At 38.2% G+C, this 20,203-nt stretch overlaps 3 protein-coding genes across 3 annotated transcripts; 1 reads left to right on the forward strand and 2 right to left on the reverse strand.

Annotated features, from left to right (window-relative positions):
- Positions 1-1,097: 1,097 nt before the first annotated feature.
- Positions 1,098-6,609, reverse strand: LOC122641536 (MLO-like protein 12). Its single transcript, XM_043834804.1, has 13 exons — positions 6,484-6,609; positions 6,312-6,369; positions 5,915-6,183; positions 5,630-5,746; positions 5,450-5,510; positions 5,254-5,342; positions 3,944-4,018; positions 3,504-3,598; positions 3,163-3,212; positions 1,889-1,929; positions 1,604-1,777; positions 1,460-1,495; positions 1,098-1,169 (listed from the first exon to the last, which is right to left on the reverse strand). Exons 1-13 carry the CDS (start codon positions 6,607-6,609, stop codon positions 1,098-1,100), a joined length of 1,263 nt encoding a protein of 420 aa, XP_043690739.1.
- Positions 6,610-15,770: 9,161 nt separating this feature from the next.
- On the forward strand, positions 15,771-17,023 carry LOC122644059. Its single transcript, XM_043837662.1, has 5 exons — positions 15,771-15,841; positions 15,947-16,040; positions 16,126-16,600; positions 16,708-16,806; positions 16,840-17,023. Exons 1-5 carry the CDS (start codon positions 15,814-15,816, stop codon positions 16,939-16,941), a joined length of 798 nt encoding a protein of 265 aa, XP_043693597.1. The 5' UTR covers positions 15,771-15,813; the 3' UTR covers positions 16,942-17,023.
- Positions 17,024-18,312: 1,289 nt separating this feature from the next.
- LOC122658265 (tetraspanin-6-like) lies at positions 18,313-20,009 on the reverse strand. The gene is made up of 3 exons (XM_043853187.1): positions 19,353-20,009; positions 18,572-18,888; positions 18,313-18,443 (listed from the first exon to the last, which is right to left on the reverse strand). The coding sequence occupies exons 1-3, from the start codon at positions 19,842-19,844 to the stop codon at positions 18,404-18,406; spliced, it is 849 nt and encodes a 282-aa protein (XP_043709122.1). The 5' UTR covers positions 19,845-20,009; the 3' UTR covers positions 18,313-18,403.
- Between the last annotated feature and the right edge of the window lie 194 nt (positions 20,010-20,203).

Below are 20,203 nucleotides of genomic sequence, written 5' to 3' on the forward strand. Positions count from 1 at the left end.
ACGAAGGAATCCCTAGTACTCCAACATCATTAAGGTTCCCCCCCCCCCGGTTAAATATTTATATATTAAATCAATGATATAATCAAAAGTAAATTATTTACCAAAAAAAAACAAGTAAATTAAAATACAAGGTAAATGATACAAAAGTAATATATTTTGTTTCTTTCCCATAAAAAAAAAAAATTTTTTGATACAAAAGTTCTGCGCATCCATAATTCATCATTCAATAGCCTTAAAAATTTTATCCTCTAAGTTGAAACATTTATTGTGTGCTTCACATGTGCTACAGGTCTCATAATTGCGAATGACAGGCTTACTATGGCAATGAATGTATAACCGATACGCAATTCAATCATATCCCCTCTTATGCACGATGTTCAGATTATTTACGTTCTACTCTCTTATCGAAAGAGAATTCTAAATGACCCATAGCGATTTCGTGCTGTTTACGGAAGGATTCAACGAATGGAGGAAGTTGAGTTGAGCTCGGAGGCTCGTAACTTTGATCTCTCTCATACTGCTGATGATGATGATGTGAGGAAGAGCCATCATTGTATTGGTTATTCGGGGAATTCGAACCTTCACCGACGTCCCATTGATCAGCGGGTGCGTCAAAATTGCTGAGCCGTGGAGAGGTATGGACGCTGTCGGAGACATCGCTCCGGTACCGGTGTAACAGATGGACAGGAGACATGCCATGTGTAGGCGTGGATGGCCTGCTTGATGCTGGTGTCCCTGCCACACTTCCTTTTTTCTGCTTGATATGCTTCTTTGCCGTGTGATGCCAATGTCTTAGAGCAGTGGCTACTCTCTCATTGAAGATGGTAGGCTTCATTGTGGAACCCATCTGTACATTTTCATAACATTCCACACAAAAACACACATTATATATTTATAGGAACCAAAGATTAATTCAAGCAATTAATAAAGCTTGTTTGGGGCTCACCTGTGTCACCAATGCATAGAGAGGAAGAGTTACATAACTACATAAGATCTGAATGAGAACCCTGATCAAACATCAATCACCATTAACAATTTTTTAGATTCTTTTCAAGAATTAATCAATTAATGGAACAAAATTTATGAAATAAGATACTTTACCCCATTGAGATTCGGATGACGACATCTTCAGTTTTTTCATGGAAGCAAGACTTAATTCCGAATTCATACTGAAATCGATTAAAATACCCATTAGAATAGTTATTTTGTGCTAAAGAACAACAATTCAGATCCTCTACGGTGCGTTTTCCGGAGTGGCCTGAGCGGTGCAGACTGAGCCGCACGTGCAATGATCGCCTTATATCTGCCCAAACGCCTTATCTGAGTGGGGGTAAGGTGGTCATTGCACGCACAACCCAGTCTGCACTACACAGAGGCCGCTACGGACAGTGCACCATAGAAGATCTGAATCCAAAGAACAATACCCATTGAGAGTGACAGCATGGGTTCAATGGCTTACCACAGACCATGCGAAGAAGGCGAGCTGAAACGCATTCTGTAGATTGGAGAAGAAGAAGAAGAAGAAGAAATTGGTGTTAATTTGTAGGTTTCAGAATTCAGATTGATGAGAAGCCTATTAAAAAAAGAGTTTAAATTTTATTACCTGGAAGAGAACAAAATGGATGAGATAGAGTACGAGACGAGGGTTGTTGAACCAGAAGAGGTCATCACCTGGTTCAACCACGGGAAAACCCTTTACTACTTCTCCCTTTTCTTGTATCCTCAATCCCATTTTTGTTATGATCACCTGTAGCTTTGTCCCCACCAAGAGGATGATCTACACAAAGTTCACAAATGAAGGACATCATCACAACCGTAGGATTCAACAATTTGGACCCACGTACAATAGAGAATAATAAGGTATATATTGTATAAAAATGGTGCTTACGATTAAAGGGATGAAGGGCAGCCATAGATAAGAATACCATCCTGTCAACATAGAGCAAAATCAATTTAGAATTTGTGTAGACGGCCTTATTTTTTCAAAACCCCAAACAAACCCTAGGTCCCTTAACTTAAGCCCAAGGTCTGTTTGGATATCTCAATCCGTTCGTAACTGACCATGATTGGGCCGGTCTGCTAACGGTATATACCGTAAACTAACCCCTATGTGTCTCTCTCTCTTTCCCCACCTTTGGTCTAGACTCTAGGGATTCATTTCAAAAGGAGGGGGAAAGAGAGAGATAAACACATAGGGTATTAGATTACGGTATATACCACTAGCATACCCATGCCTCTCGCTATTTTTATATATTTATAAAGAGAAAAGGAAGCATGTGTCACCCACATAATAAATAGTGATGTGCACACTGATACTATCTCTCCTATTCTGATCATATGGACCACATATGGGTGATACCATTCTCTGAACCTCATTGGTATAACGCAGATTCCTTATTACATTGCCCTTATAGGAAACCCGCTCCCATACTTATATATATATAGGGTTGGGTTGAGCTAGGCTCAGAATGAAGCCTAGCCAAACCTTGGGCTTGGAAATCTAGCCCACGGTCTGATCGGGCCTAATTTGCATCCCCAACTTGGTCTCATGGTTTCAAATATCATTATCCATCGACCAATCCGTATTGGTATCAACTTGGCCGATCTTGTATAGGTGGAACAATTATTAGTGAGGGCAAATTTGTCAAAAAATTTAAAAAAATTAATAAAATTAGAGGTAAAACTGTCCAATACATCTCGATATGACCAATACATATTGGTACCGGCCAAGTTCAATACCGATACCCGATACCCGACACCCGACACCCGATACCAGATATTAAAAACCATGCTAGGTCCCTAAATTGCTTTTTGTGGGCTCAATTCTCAGGGACCCAAACCATTGAATCCCACATATAATTAAGTGGGACATATATATATATTGGGTAATAAAGAGGAACTAAAATGATATAATCCTCATTGTCGGTTTGGGCCTTTCCTCGAGCCTTGGGGCTATGAAGCAATCACCTAAGTTTTTGGGCCCCCACAAACTTTTTATGGTGTAAGTGGTGTGGGGAGGGGACAAGGGATACATTAATGAGGTGGTGACTTGAAGTCTTCTCACCACCTCAAATCACTCATGAAACATTCCCAATTGATATTTCTGAAACATTTCTTTTTTGAGAAAAAAAATTAAAAAAAATTTGTTTTTCAGTTACTCACCATGGGTATTGAATAATAGGAACATCACTGCAGCGAACCAGATTGCTGGGCTGTTACAGATTACAAAATAATCATAAATCATTTCATAATATAAATATAAACACAAAAAAAGGGAGGAAATAAACTAAACAAGATAAATTCCAGTGAAAAGGTTCTTGAGCCGCTGGGCCAGGGTGTGCTAGCACCTATGTATTTATCTATTCTTTCAGACAAGAAATGGCCTTGATGCCCTCTTATCTGTCTTATGTATAATACCATTCATTATCGGTGTTGTCCAGTAGGTTGCTTGCTCAGAGAACCCTCTCCCTAAATTCAAACGAAAGAAAGAAAGAGATGCATACCTGATACCAACAACAACCTTGAAATCTTCCTCAAGCGACCGATTTATGTATTTTTGAAAATCAAACTTGGTATGGCTTTGAGGGGCCAAATGAGCCTGAAATTGAGAAAGATGCAAAGCTGATTTAATGGTTCAATATTTAGAGCTCCTCTTGTTATGGGAGTCACACCATAGAAGTATCATTCAGACACACCCTCATTAGTTTAATTAATTTATTGACAAGGAATCGATGCTTGGTCATGTTAACCCTGCACTAGTGCGAGGTCGATGAGAGCACACACAAATGAATCATTACGAATAAGATTTAAGAGAAATTGGACGATAATTTTGCCCACTCCTATCTCTAGATGCAGGAGGCACGTGACCAAACAATGTTCTTCTTCCTTTTTGTTAATCTCATAATTTTTCCAGTAAAATATGATCTTAATTACTTGAACCTACCATGATAAAGCCATGTCTGAGGGTCAGGTAGTCCACCTTTGGTACCGATCTAACGAACTGCCTGAAGAAACAAACCTGCAAATGTGAATGTGTCATAAAGTGTTTTCATAATCTAATGTTAAAAAGTTCCACAAACATATGATTAGAAATGGTATTTAATTAATCAATGTCAATGTTCTATCTTTTTTTCTTAATTAATTTCACTTATTTAAGCTAATCTAACCAAGGAAGTCACATGTAGACCATTGTCAGTTACGTCTTATTATGGTTATCTATTCTTTATTATAATATTTTCTTTCTGGTTTAACTGCCCAAGTTGTAAAGCATGCAACGACCAAAATAAAAGATTTGAAAATTGTGGACTCGCTAAGACTCAACTCGAACCAATCAAACGGTCCTTCTCACCCCCAATTGGACAGAATTATGAAATGACACTTCCAAAAGTTTCAAATAGTGGCTGTTCCCACTTACAAGGATAGTGACCACACAGAAGGGATTCAATGATAGCCCCAGGGTTCAAAGTATATGTATCGTAAATCGGCCGATACATATATCGGGGTAATTGGTAATCAATACCAATATGATACTTGATACCAATGTCGATGTGGTGTATCGGGTCCAAAACCATGAGAAACGAGTATACGACCTATATCTGTGATCGTATCAGTATTGTATTGGATTAGACCAAGGTTTTAGTACATGGTATCGGAAAGGGTATCGATGACCCGCAAAATCAATACGATACTGATAGTCTGATATGGTATCAACCTGGATCGATTGTATCGGACAAAAATACTCCTAATTTTTTTTAAAAAAATAAGTTTTTTTAATCATTTTACCCTTGTCTGTACGTGCTACCGATATGACAACAACAAAATATCAATATTAACGACTAATAAAATCGATACGTATTGTCCGATACGAATGAATATGCTACTTAGAACAATGGATTTGACCAAGACAAAAAATGACTGATAGAGAATGAAGGATGATTAAAAATGACTGGTCCATATTCCAAATGCCCCCAGCCTACCACCGTAGATATTTAAGTCATAAATGAATGGATTGCCCCAAGATGGGTCCCACTTGACAAGGAGGGGGGGGGGGAAGTAAACTTTTTGGTGTAATTGAAAAATTTTCAAAGACACCTCCCATTAACTAATTAACGAACTGATGGCTATGAATGTATCTGACCGTACAGTACAGCGTGTCAGTTCAACTAAAAAAAGTCTGCAAGTTTGAAGTTTGAAGAGAAGAAAAAGAAATATGTAACACGGAAGGAGAGTCAGAAAGTTTTAATGGAGACTTACGACCCAGATGAGAATAGGCTGCTTGCTCCAGAAGTTTAAATGTCTTCGACCAAAAGATGTATCCCTTGCAAACCTGAACCTCTCTGGATCTGCCATTTATATATACAGGAATTAAACAAATTAATTCGACCACCATTAATTTTTGATTTTGGTTATCATCAATCATCAAAAATAATGCTAAAATATTTTCAGTTACCATTTGTGAATTGGTATTCAATTGTCTTGGTTTCCTTCTCCCACTTCTTCCACTTTCTCATCTGCATTGTTTCATACATTCATTCATTTAGTTTCAAAATTATTACTTTTCTTCTCTCTTCTGTGTAGAGAGAGAGAGAGAGAGAGAGAGGGAGAGAGAGAGACAGAGAGAGAGCATGACCTTAAGTCTTCCCAAAAACATGGTTGTAATACAGTAGAGGACATGGAAAACAGCTAACACGAATATGAAGATGTGAAGTTGATGGATTCCATCAGACGAAACAAAAGAGACTTCTCCCTGCAAATAATAAAATAAAATAAAATAAATGAATCCCAACACACCAATGATTATTTATTTTCTATTCTTGCTTCTTTTTTGACTACACTACATATGATAAAAAATATAAATAGGAAACAGATCGACAATTAATTAATTAATAAGAGAGGAGAGGAGATGGACACATGCCTTGGCTGCGCATTTATCAGTACTTCCTCCGGCGGCCAATATCCGGCGGACACTGGTGGTGGTGGCAGAATCAGAAGAAAAGGCGGAGAGAAGTTTCCGGCGGTGTTCGTCAGAAATATCCTCCTCCTCTTTATTGGTACTAATAGTTTGTTCTTGCTTCTTACTACATGGATGCATAGTAGCTCCCACACTCTGTGAAATACAAATCCCAGAAATGGGTCCTTGTAATACCGTTAGCAGCAACGATAAAAAACCCAGCAGCATAAGCTCTAATTCATCCAAACAAACAAACAAACAAACAAAAAACCATTCCAAAATTGTTAATAATCAAGTGATCGAAAACTAAATAATTCAGTAATTGATGGGTTACATCAAAACATGTGGAAGGATGGGTTACCAGATTTGATCTTTTCCAGTGCTTCATAGAGAGCTCGCTTGTGTTTCTTCTTCAACCACTGCAAATTAAAAAAGGGTGGGTTTTTATAAGATGGAATTTTTTTTTTTTTAACGATTAATCCTCAGCTATCTAATTAAACATTGAATTAAGTTGGGAACATAGTTTAAAGTACCTTTCCAATGAGATGAATGATGTGTTCGATAATAAGAGAAACCAAAACCAAGACGAAACAGACGACGGCGACAGCCCATGTTGGTGTTTCTTCCAGTGTCCGACCACTGCTACTACCTCCAGCCATCCTCTCTATCACCCACGTACACCACTTCCTTCCTTAATAATGAGCTATTAATCTCCTTACTGAAAAGCAACAAATATAAGGATTGGAGAGGCTTGGTAGGTGAAGTTAATTAATGCTTTGAAGCCTTGAACTAGGATTTATATATATATATCTATCTATGAATAATAACACAAATACCATTTTAAGTAAGGGAGGAAGGAAGAGATGTTGAATATATATAAATTAAGATGAAGGTAGGAGGGAAGAGAGGAAGGAAGGAAGGAAGGAAGGAAGGAAGACTTTGACTTCCAGTCACCGCGTAAGAAGGGGTATTACAAACAATATATTAATTGGGTAAAAGCAAGAAAATAATTGAGAAGGAGAAGGAGGAGGAGCAAGAGGAAGAGGAAGAGGAAGAGGTGGAAGAAGAAGATTATAGAAGAAGAAGAAGAAGAAGAGGGGGTGAAGAGTTGATTTGATTGACTATGACAATGTGGTGGTGACTAGTAACTGCTGAACATTGAAAAAAAGAGGAAAAAAAAAAAAAACAAGGAAGCGATTCCCGATTCTTAATTTTGACTATCTAAAAAAAAATTAAAATTTCCATGGCGACTGAGGAGTTGGGATGCTTCCATAACATTAGAATCCAGTTATGATCTACAGTATTATGGTGGTCATCGTTTCTTCCCCGGCCAGGTGTATCATTAACAAAATCGTATTCAATTCTAATGACCCGACCCGTTCTTCTTTTGATTCAAGTAATTTCTTTCTTTAATTTTCTGTTGGATATGATGGTGATCAATGGTGGACGGTGATGATAATTAGGATGATGAAAAACTCATCCATCATTGAAGGACCATATATAGGCCAGGGTACCACGAACAAGCATATGGCCTTTTGGTTTTTTCTTTTCCACATGAGAAAACAAGTGAAGAAGACGATTTAATAAGACATGGGGAAAATAAGGTTTCTATGAATGAAACGTGGGTCGATACGTACACTTGCATGACCGACCAGAACCTTTCTTTCCAAGTTTTCAGAATTGTCAAAATTGAAGAAAGCATGCTGTTGTTGTTGTTGATGTAGGAGAAGAAGAAAGAAGTGTACGTTATATTCGATCCTGGGTCAGATCCGTATACCAAACTGTTTCCTCATCTCTCTTTGGTCTCATTTAATTAATGTTTTGTTTCTGATTTTTTTTAGAAAAAAAAATAAATTTTGATTTACTCATTAAGGAAAATTATCGTTTGGTAACAGTTGTAGAATATAGATTGAGAAACTGTTTGGTAATTATCTACGTGTAAATAGTTTTAATTGGTGGATGAAGGGATTCCCCCTTCACCCATCTTCCTCCCTATATTACAATATACTATATTATTCTTAATTTATATATATATATAATATATATATATACAAAAGCCTTTTTTTTTTAATATTATATACTATAAATATTATATGCTATAATATTCGATATAACATCCCTTTACCACCAAAAAATAATAATAATATTAGATATAACATAATAATGTATTATGTATTATAGTATTCAGAATATGTTATATTATCATATATATTATATATTATATAATATAACATAAAATATATATTATAGGGAAATTTACAAAACACCCCCTAAAAATGGGTCGAAACTCAAATCACCATTCTCGGAGGAATCGTGCGATTTTCGTTCCCAAATGAAGCAACAAAAGGGCGCAGGATTTCTTTTTAGCTTCTCTTCGCGGGGTTATTGAAACCCTAAGTAAAGAGAAGCAGCAGCGGCAGTGGTGGTGGCGGTGCCGCCAGCGAAGTTGCAGGGAAGGGGTGGGGTATCTTAGGTTGAAGATGAAGGAAGGGTAGTATTGTAAATTGAATTCTAATGTTTTAGTACAAGGCTAAAATAGTCCTTTTACAACAATAATTAACAGCAGATTAACATCGTTACTGTAGAGGGGGTGATCTGAGTTTCGACCCATTTTCGGGGGGTGTTTCATAAATTTCCCTATATTATATTATTATATAACATAAAAATATATGTTTTATTATTATATAATATAAAATATTCCTTTTTATATTAGGTTCTATTTTTAGGAAATGCTTTGAATTGGTCACATGACGAATTAAATACTCAAATTCATTCTTGTATTTAGCCGTTTATTTTTTTTTTTTTTTATTATTTTTTTCATTAGATTTTCAAAGTTTTAATTTACCTCGTTGTCAATTATCTTTATTTTACTTGAAACCTAACATGTAAACCAATCTATCGCATCATTCGCATTGTAACTATTGATATTAGACTATAGAGAAACTCCCTAGTCTTACTAGACTAGATATTGAAACTGAGGAACCATGTCTCTTGATGTGTCAATCGGTTAGTTCATTTCAATTTTGGTTGGTCTGAACTCTTTCTTAGCTGATAATGGGCCAAACTGGTAAACCCAAGTCCGGTTTCAATTTCGGTCTTTTATCGGATTAGCTTAACGGACCATTATCGGGCTTTATGTTTTTGGTTTCAGTTGTTACATAAATACATTAAAAAAGCTGCACCTAATGCCCTTTTTATTTTTTATCATCCATTCGGTTTTTTATTAAAAGTTTTTTTTTTTTTTTTTTGGGGTTCAGTTTAGTTTTCGGATTAAGTCGATTTGGTTCGATTTTTACTGATTTCATAAAACAAATCAAACCAATAAAGATTCAATTCGATTCAGGTTGAACCGATTCGATTTAGTTTAGTTGGTTCGACCCAGTTCGATTCATCGGCACGTACCAATAGGTGAACGTACATATGAGAACCAACCACCTGTCCTATATTTGCCATTTATAAGGGAAGGAGGGGTTTTTATGAAAATAAAATTAAAATGTGATTGACTCTGAGATGTACGAGCGTCACTTTTTTCTACAGTCAACCAGTGCCAGTTTGATCAAATTCAAATGGGTTGAAATAATTAATTGAAATTTGAATAAATCTCTGCTTAAGAGGGATATTATTGTTTGTCGACCAAAGAAGGAGAAAAGACTTAGTCTTACTAAGCCCTCTTTAATTAATCTTGGGGATTGAGTAGAGATCATAGACTTCAGCAATTCTAAACGTTATATCATTTAGGTAATTGGTTTAATATTAATAAATAAATTCTTATTCTCATTTTCTACTGTATTTGTTAATTTATGAATAAGATTAGAAAGTAAAATGGATTAATTAAGAACATAATTGATCTCGACTCGAGTGTTTTACGGCCGTTGATTTGACCGAAACCCAAATAAAGTCGTTAATATGACACAGGAATTACGAATGGTTGCCGGTGGGAAACCGGCATACGCATTTCATATTTGTCAATCGTAGTACCAAAAGTAATTTTATATTGAGATTGGATTGGTTCCCACTTGTATTTGTTTGTTTATAAAAGTTTCAAAATTGTATTTTAAACCATTCCCGCTTGTACATGTTTATGAATTCAAGGTTTGAAACTTTTATAGACAAACAGTGCAAGCTGCTCTCCAGACACATGGGGGTGGTATTTCTGACATTTGACCTATTTTTTTAGGGTTCATGGGAGGTGAGGGGAAGGAACAGAGAGCGGGAGAGGGGTGCAACTGTGCAGGAGGGGGATCAGGGGGGTAGATACCAGGTGTTGGGGAGAACAGAGATGCAGAGTCGACAAAGGGTTAGATGCAAAGGGCGGCAAAGGGTATGAGGCCAACGGCCGAGGGAGATAGAGAGGAGGTCTGACGGTGTTTCATTCCTTGGAAGCAACGACGATAGCTGAATCTAACCTTCTCTTGGATGATGTTGTGGTGGAGATATTCTTTTCGAGGTGGTGGTGGTGGTATAGATAAAATTGAAAACATACAAAATAATACCTCAAACATAGTTTTTGTTAGGTAAAGTACCTTGGGTGTAGTTTCTCTATATAATAGGTAGTAATAGTAATCAAATAAGTAGACTATGTGAATTCCGTAATAATTTTCATTTAGAACACATAAAAGAACATCTCTGGAATTAAAAGATATAGATGTTGAGTGGTGATCGTACGTATGCAAAAACCAAATTCAATTAAAAAAACAAAAAAAATTTGCCTCAATTTCTCTAAAGAGGATTGACAAAGGAGTACAGATTCGTACTCCCTTGTCATTGCCTCATCTTTGTCAATATCACATCTATTACGAAACCAACTACAAAGTCAGCTGATCCCTAGAATGCATTCCTCGTGGCTGTTGTATCATCCCCATTGACGATGATGATATATATCCTGCTTGTGAAACCAAAATTCCCAACCCTTTTCAGTGTTTTCTCTCTGCCCCAGCCTTCGGATTTTGGAAAGCTCCTTTGAAATTTTCTTTCACATCTCAAACCATCAAGGATTCGATTTCCCACTCCATCATGTGGACGAACGAAATACCTATCAATCATCTCATCTGCTTTTTCTTTCCTCGTGTACGGCAGGTGGATGACTGTAATTAAGGCTATGTTTGGAACGGAAGAAAGATTGGAGCATTTGATGACAACTAAACTGTTCACGCCTTTACAGACAGGGAATTTAACCTAGCTAGCTATGAGATTAGTGTCTCTATTCCAAGAAGAATAATTTTCCTGTCTATTGTATTATATAGAAAAAGATTAACGGGAATGAAAGGGAAACTTTTTAGTGGTTCAATATCAATTAGGCCAAGACAAATCCAAACTTTGACAAGTTTATCTGTCCTCTAGGGAAATAATCAACACACCCCTGTTTTTCCATGGAGGTAGGGTGATCATTTCGTGCTCGACTATGTCTGACCGTAGGTACACCCCACAACACATGACCCGGTGGCGTTTCTTTTCCCATCATTTAATGTTTTAATTACTATATCCTCATTAAGGGAGGAATCTGCATATCACACCAATGGTTGTCGTGAAAAATGTATCATCTATATAAAACCCAAATATTAAAATAAGAGATAAATTAAAAATAATAAAAAATCCACATGAAAGAAAAAATTGTACTTTGGCGTAGTGGGAAAGTTTTCTTTTTTATTTTATTTTAATTTTTAAGCTCGGCTTAATTAGTTCACTCATATATAATAACTGAATCTTAGAATTGGGATTAGGAGTCAAAACCAATAAAATTAAAGACAACCTCTTGAGATTGACATGTATTCTCATACATCCCCATGTATACCCTACATTCCTATTATGGTGCAGCCCAGTATCAATGGACATACATATGATGACATTTTAAACAATATAAATAGTCTTGATTATGGGCTTCGTTTATTTTTTGCCATCAACTTCATAGTACAATAATATATTATTATCAATTCTATGTTTTTACTCTTTTCATAGTCTTTTATTTATAGTTTACGTTTCATCAAAAAAAATATATATTTATAGTTTACGTAACGCAAGATGATAAATTAATCAAGGAAATTAAGAAAAGATATATTTGGGATACAATAGAGAATTTATAATTGAATTAGGGTAAAATAAGCGGTTGGTAACGGACTTAAATATGTCGATCCATAAACATATCGGGCTCGATCATGCGTCCATTAGTCCATCCCCTTGCACCATTACCGACATGTTTAACTAACATTTTCGACCAATTTCGGGCTTTCACCAATCAGGATAGATCGATCCTACTAGTGCAGTCTTAGGATTGATATCCCTATCTGGGTGGATATCTTATCACCTCCCTGCCCTAATGCACAATGAGTTGTTAGTTTTTTAGCCTTCAATTTTCAGCCTTGATTTTGCGCCTTTCCGAATTGAACCTAGAGGAGATAGCCTATCCACAAAATTCCATAATAGCAAAATAGGGTGGGTTCGTTGGCCCCCAAATCGTTATCGTCTATGGTTCTTGACCGGTGCGGTTACCTAGTGCCTCTCACAAGAGGGGGGTGGGACCCACCCGGGGCACCTGATCGAACACTCTGCCCGGGTGGGGTCCACCCTCCTCTTGTGAGAGGTAGTAAGGAACCGCATACGATAAAAATTCTGAATTCCTTTATCCGCTTCCGCCTAATATGACGACTAAGCCAGTGGTCCAATATAATAGAACTTTTGGAATTGACATTATTCTATATTTATTAAAAAACAAAAACAAAAAAATGAAAATCTCAAATTTCATATACAATTCGACTCCTCTACTTCCGCCTGTCCCTACTGCCTTGTGCGCGGTGCGCCCCATACACAAGCAAGGTAGAATGTACCGCCTTACCCCTACCCGAGCATCTTGCCTGAGCGGGGGTAGGACGGTACTTTCCACCGGGCTTGTGTGTGAGGGCGCACGATAGTACCAGACAAGCGGAAGTAGAGGAGTCGGATCCTTTCATATATATATTTGTCATAATTTCAACTTTGGCCATACACTTTATCCTCCCGATCCGACTGATCTATTGTAGGCGATATAATCCATCCACAATTGTGTGAGAGAGAGAGAGAGAGAGAGAGGTTGGAGGGTTGGGGTGAAGGGAGGGTACAAGAGGGAGCGAGGGGGTACATATAGGGTGCGGAGGATGAGAGATGCATGGGGTCGCAGCAAGGGAGGAGATACAGAGTGCGCGCGGCAAAGGGTGTGAGCCCAATGATCGAGGGAGACAATGGGGAGTTCTGATGGTATTTCGCTCTTTGGAGGCAGTGATGATAGCTGAATATTCTAACTCTCTCTGGCTAAAAGAGCATGTTCCTTCCATCAAAGGAGTAAGAGGATATGTTGGTGGGGAGAAGCTTTTGGAGGTGATGGTATAGGCAAAGTTGAAAATATACAAAACAATACCTAAAACATAATTTTTGACACGTGAAGTACCTTGGGCGTAGTTTCTCTACATATTATGTACCATACCCGCATATAATAGAGTAGTAATAATCAAATAAGTAGACAATGTGTGTCCAAAATGACTAGAGGATGCATCCACACCACATCTAGCTAGCGTCCTTATTTCTGACTATTCTGTACGTGTAAGCAATGCTCAACACTTTTACCGCTCATTACCATTTAGAGCACATAGAGAGATCGACATTTTTTAAATCAAAAGTTATAGGTGTTGAGTGCTGATTGTACGTATGCAAAAATTAATTATACGGGATTCAATTGAGATGAGAAAGGTTTGCTCCAATTTCTCTAAAGAGGACTGACTTGTGAGAGCCTAAGGTATGGATCAATGATGCTCTAATATTTCATTTTCACGTGTTCTTTTGTCATTGCATCACCGGCCAGCGCACACTCCTTTGTCAATATCAAATCTATTATGAAACCAATAAGAAGGACAGATTGCTAGAATGCATTGCTCGTGGGCTGTTCTATCAAAATATCGATCCCCCCTTGATAATGATGATGATGATGATGATGATGATATCTTACTTGTCAAACCAAAATTCCAACCCTTTTTTCAATGCTGACTCTCTTTCTCTTCTCTCTGCCTTTCAGATTTTTGAAAGCTTCGTTTGAAATTTTCACTCCCATTCCCGTACGATTTAGTGTTCAATTTCCCACTCTCTCATGTGGATGAACTAAATATCTATCAATCATCTTATCTGCTTTTGCCCCGAGGAGATTTGAATTCATGACCTCTTAATTACGCTATCCCTTCCCTTGGGGTTTTATCTGTTTTTTCTTTCCTCGTGTGGGAAAAAGGAATGCAAGAAACGCAAGAAATTGGAGCATTTTACTTTTTTAAATTTTAGTTACAACTAAACTGTCCACACCTTCACGGCCAGGGCATTTAACCTATAGCTAGCTATGAGATTAGTGTCTCTCTTCCAAGAAGAAGAATTTTCCTCTTGTCTATCATTAATAGTATTATATACGAAAAAGACAAACGGGCCGGAATGAAAGGGAAAATTTTAGTGGTCCAATTATCAATTAGGCCCAGACGAATCCAAGGTTTGAGAAGTTTCTCCATTGCCCTACTTACTGAGCCCGGAGAGGGACGGTTACGAAGGTTCGGAGCTTCGACTTCCTGACTTCTCAGAGTTCAAACCTTTGTGAGAGTGAGAGATTAACTACACCTTCCTGAAACCTTCTTTTTCATGAAATAATTTGTTTAGGATCTTTTCTACTTATACAGAGAGAGAGAGAGAGAGAGAGAGAGAGGAATGAAAATTAATTTAGGTAAGCATGGCAGCGTAGCCAGCACCAGTGCGAGGGTCAATTACAGCACACGAGGGAGTATCAACAGTGATAGAATTTTTTAATTCAAAGGGTGAGGCGGTTGTTTCGCCCCACTTTGTGTTTGGGCACAGGCACCACCATGCCAGGCATGATTCTTTTTCTCAAAAATAATGGAGAAAAAGATCCTTCCTCTATAACTAAATCCTAACCAGGGAAGGTGTAACATGGGTGGGTCCAGTAACCTGAACCTGAACTACTGACCGAGTTTTTGTCAAATTGGGTTGAGAAAACCCTAACTAGGGAAGGGTGTTTATTGCCTGGTAGCAGAGTTCAATTAATAAACTTTCTCCTAACTGAAAATAAAAAGATTCACATATATGAAGCTGAAATTTGACATATGGTCAATCAAAAACATTTCTTTAAAATCCAACTATCAAAATTGTCACACTTCCACATGGTACAGTACTACAATTAGGTATGCACACCCACAAATTCTAGGTTTTAGAAAGGCCAGACTAGGGCTGGGTCAGGTTTAGGCCTGAACCCATCCCGAACCGTTGAAACCATCTTCTTCTGTGGTCGTTGAGTCGGCTGATAGTTTGCCAACCTAGAATGCCACATTGGGTTTCAAAACACAACCAGCTGAAATATGGGGTTGATGGGCCAAATTTCAGGCTGGGCTTAACTCATACTTGATTGCATCTGGGCCTAAAATAAGTCCCAAATTTTTTAAAACCCTGCCCCTGGCCCATTGCTAAGAGAAAAGAAACCCGGCTGGCCCTGGCCCATACCAGTTGAAACTAGTGGGCCTGTGTCTGCCACTAGAGAGCGTGTGAGTCCATGGAGAGAGGAAGAGAGACGTTTCTGGGAGCGTATCGAACTATTCACCTTCGCCGCTCCCTCTCCAATTCAAAAACTTCAAAACCCCACACCATTACTACATATCTTTAAGCTGTTCCAAGATATAAACACAATCTTTGCTCCTTCTGAACTGCAGATCACTAAAACCTCAATGGATATGAGAATCATCTCTTAAAATGAATATGTAGTAGTAGTAGCTTATCTTGACAAAATTCACAGCGTATTATATCACTCCACAACATCTCTCTCCTTCTCTGTTTCTGTCTTTCCTTTTCACAATATGGATTTTCAATCTGTTCCAAACGCAGGTAAACGTCATTGATTTTAATTTTATCATCCCTCGATTTATTGTTTTATCTGTTGATTCGGTTCGTCTTCTGATCCAAATTTCCCCTTGATTCCTTGGAAACCAGGTAAAGTTCAACCTTTAACTTCCAAGACGAATCAAAAGCTCAGCAGAATCAAGAAAACCAATCCTGCAGGAATTTCTCCGACCCAATCTCACAGGCAATAACATAATCAATAATACTAAGCCATTTTACCCAGAATCCAACATTTTCTCTGATCGATTACCTGCATTTCTCTGTTTCAGGTCTAAGCGAGTCCTGGGTAGCAGCAGAAGCACAAATTTTCAGTTTAAAAGAGAACCCAACAAACCCTTATCAAAATCATCATCACTGGGGAATGGGAAAGGGATTATTCAACAACGTAAACCCAAATATTCTTTAGAACCAAAAGTTGCTGCAGAGGAGAATAAGTTTGAAATCAAACCCAAAACCAAGAAAACTGTCAGCTTTCAAGAACCTTTGGTCGAAAACCTTGCCCAGATTGTGCAGGAGGAGGGTTCTGGTGCCTTCCAGACTCCCCTGTCGTCTTCTTCTCCTTCAACCGAAGACAGGATAATCCCAGGCACACCTTACTACACTGCAGAAACCTGTGGTAAATGCCAGTTAGATAGGTTCGACTCCTCATCTTATTGGGTAGCACAAATCAGATTGGCAGAGTCCGTGAGGAAGCATTTTCTGTCCGCAGCCTTCTTCCATCTCGCCTGGGAATCCAATGCTGAGGTTTGCAGCTTCTTGTTGCTCCTTTCAAATTTCTGCAAATCATATTTTTTTCTTTCATTTAGGGTTTCATTTGTTTTTTAAAAAATCTTTTTCCCCTGGATTGTTAGCTGGTTCCAAGCCTTGGGATTGAACTTAAGCGTTACTTGTCAGTGCATGGATCGTTATGCACAGACACTAAGTGGAGAGATGTTTTAATTACCTATGGATTGTTGAATTCTGGTCTTGAAAAAGCTGGCGACTGTGAAAGTGGTGTCCCCAATATTGTTAAAGAACAGAAGGAAACGACCTCAAGACAAAAATTTCTTCCAAGTGAAGTGGCTATGGACTGTGGAGGGATCTAGGAACCAAGGTATAGAAGCTGCTGCTGCTTCTGCCAGAGGCCCAATAAGATACAACCAAAGGAATTAATAACTGAAAATGGAGGGAAAGTGCTGATCAGAGGAGTTCCTGTTCCCCCCAAGTGAACAGAAGGAAAGATAAGAGAAGGATAAAAAATTTATATATTACAACTGGTTGTTCTAGGGTCTTGGTCTATGATCTTACATGGTCTTATTTGCATAATTTTATCTTGTTTTTGGTTGGGGCTTCTTTTTACTGCATTTCATAAACAATAGAGTAAATAGATGGAGGAATGCATGACAACAAGATGCACTGAACGAGATAACACAGAAAGAAAAGTCCAGAGTGAGTATCATCTTTTCAGATATAAACTGAAGGGTGGTATAGAATTAGTAGATTGATTGTAATCTCTTGATAGTGGAGTTCTTATGATTTGTTTGGTTTGGTGTTCATTTTTGCCTGTAATTTTTTGTATAGGAATTTTATCATGTATGCATCAAATTCCTCAGCTTTGGATAATCTGCTCTGATATCATTTGACAGCATTCAATCCAAAGCTTGAGTGTGGAGAGATTCTTCCTAGGGTCATAAGATGAGCCATGGATTTAGTCATGGTATCGGTCTTGACTGACACCGATGCCAATACAGATCAGAACATTTTGCCCTCAAAAGATTGATACCTTGGTTTTCTTAAACCGTTTTATTCTCCTCTGTTCTAATACCACTGACTCAGTATCAATCACGACCGATACAACCAATCTGGTATTGATACCTGCAACCAAGAGCCTAACAACCGCATACTTCTCGGCTGCTATGGGATTAAACCCCACTCCCCCTAATCTTGGCCATGGAACTCCACCCATTGCATCAAGAACTATGAAGATCTATCCATGAAAAAGCCCTAGTCTAGTGCTTCTTAGATTCCTCATAATTTTATTTCTGACAAGTGTTAAAGAGTCCGGCCAAACCTTCTAACAAACTAGACTTCACCACTATATGCATAGCATATCCATCAAATCATAATCTGGAATTCTCCGATCGTTGTTCCTTGTTATTGCTTTGGTGAATGGTATCACATTCGTTCCCAAGAATCTTACTTTCAAAAAGCCAATTTCTGAAGAATAAGAACCTTGTTAACCACTTAATAGTGGGCCAATGATAGAAAACTATCCTTGATGATATCGCATCATATCTGTAAGAAGAATATATTTTCTTTGTGAAGAGGATTGGTCCCCATATTTGAATACTCACCACAATTATCATTTACACAAATTTCAAGAAACCCTTCTCTAAGGAACTCGCCTGAACTGGAATTTGAACTTTGAAATGAAGCAAGTAAACCCTTCTCTAATTTCTACAAAGAAAAAGCAAAACTAGATGAAAATAATGGCCTCCAGGCCTGCAACCCACACATGCTTAAAACCCAGTACAGTCCCAATCAAAAGGAAGAGAGAGAGAGAGAGAGCTAATAAAGAAATTCTCTTCTGTCTCGCCACCATCTCCTCCTGAAAAAGCCCAAACCAAAAGCATCTATTAGCAGTTAAAGAGAAACAAAGACGATCCAAAAGATGACTTTCAATTAAAGCAAAGGATAAGAAATGAATAACTGTAAGGGCTGTTCATCAGTGCTTACAAATAGAAATCCCATCTGGGTATCACTTTTTTCATCCGATTCTCTCCATAAGGGTAGTCTGTCTGGGATCTCTTGCTGTTCCGGTATGCACAACACCCAATGGAATAGATTCCAATCAGAAAGACAACCATCACCACATTGAGGACTGAGAGTTTATGCCAATCTCTCCTCACATCTTCCAGTACTCCTGCCTTGCACGAATCACACTCATAGCAAAGCAAATAGGCCATGTTGTTCCACCTGTAGCAGTCCTGGTCTTGTGCCAACATCGTAGCAGCACCATAGTTGCAGGAAGTTGGTGGCTTGCAGCAACCAGACTGCATATCCATGACCACAATAAAGTTTTAAGCATCCACTACTTCATTTATTACAGTCGGTAATGCAATTAATCAAGATGTAATAATCTCCTCACAAAAACTAGATAATCTTGACTTAAAGAAACAAAAAAAATCAAAATTTCTTTCTAACATAAATCCCATCCATTTAACAAAGATTGTAAGATAACCCACAAAATATCTGTAAATCACAATAGAAATTTTGATTCCAAAGAAACAAAAAATTCAAATTTTCTTTCTAACAACTAAATTCCATCCATTTAACAAAGATTGTACGATAACCCACAAAATATCTGTAAATCAGAATAGAAATTATGTCAAAAAAACAAAATTAATACTGAGCTTGCAGGCAGTACTGTATAGGAGTAACAGGACAAACTACAAACATGAGAAGATGAAACTGGAAATTAAAGAAAACACAAACAGAGGAAGGGAATAGAGAGAACCTGTAAAGGAGTCATGTCTCTCTCAAGGTAATCAAGGGGAGTCCAGGAGGCAAGCTTGGCGCAGGTCTTGGAGCCCAATATGCAAGTCCTGAGAGTACTCCAGTAGTGAGGATCCTGGACTCGTTTCCTGAGCCATGGTGAGTAGTCCTGCAGCCTATACTCCTTGTAGACACGACCAGGGACTTGGACACCACCACCTTGACCGGTGACTACAAAGCCAAAGATGGTGAAGCCCAGTAAGGTGGCAATGAGCAACAACATCACAAACAGGTAAATCCACAGTGCCCATGCCACGTTAAAGCAAGCCCCAATGAAACCCGCTAAGGAAACCACAAGAATGATAAACCCTATGACCAGAAGTGGTGTCTGCAAAAAGGATTCACAAGTAGTGTTGCTTTTGGCCATCCAAAGCCCTGAACCTATGATGGGTATGGAAGCCAAAAGAGTGAGGAGGTTCAAAAAGCCGATCACTGTATTACTGAACCGATACATCTCTCTGGTTTACCTCTTCTCTAATAAACTATGGGGGTTTCTCTGTTACACTCAACACCACAGCTTCCACTTCTGCTGGGTTTTTCTTCCTGAGCTCTCTTCCCCCTTCCCGCCTTTGTCTTCTTTTTGTTATTGGGCTGACATTGCCTCTCTCCTTTGTTTATGTTGCACTTTTGTTGCTTTCCGTGTGCAGTGAGGAAAGCTAAAGAGTGAGTTTAGATTCCATCCGGTTTGGTTGTGAGCACTTGTTTGGCTGGGTACGATCAGCAAAACCCAACATGATCTGGTCCAGATTCCAGACCGGGGGACCGGCATTGTACTGGTTATCTTATCTATTGAGGCCAAGGTTTAAAATCTGG

Source organism: Telopea speciosissima, chromosome 1 (assembly GCF_018873765.1).
Source record: "Telopea speciosissima isolate NSW1024214 ecotype Mountain lineage chromosome 1, Tspe_v1, whole genome shotgun sequence".
In the NCBI taxonomy this organism is placed as follows: domain Eukaryota; kingdom Viridiplantae; phylum Streptophyta; class Magnoliopsida; order Proteales; family Proteaceae; genus Telopea; species Telopea speciosissima.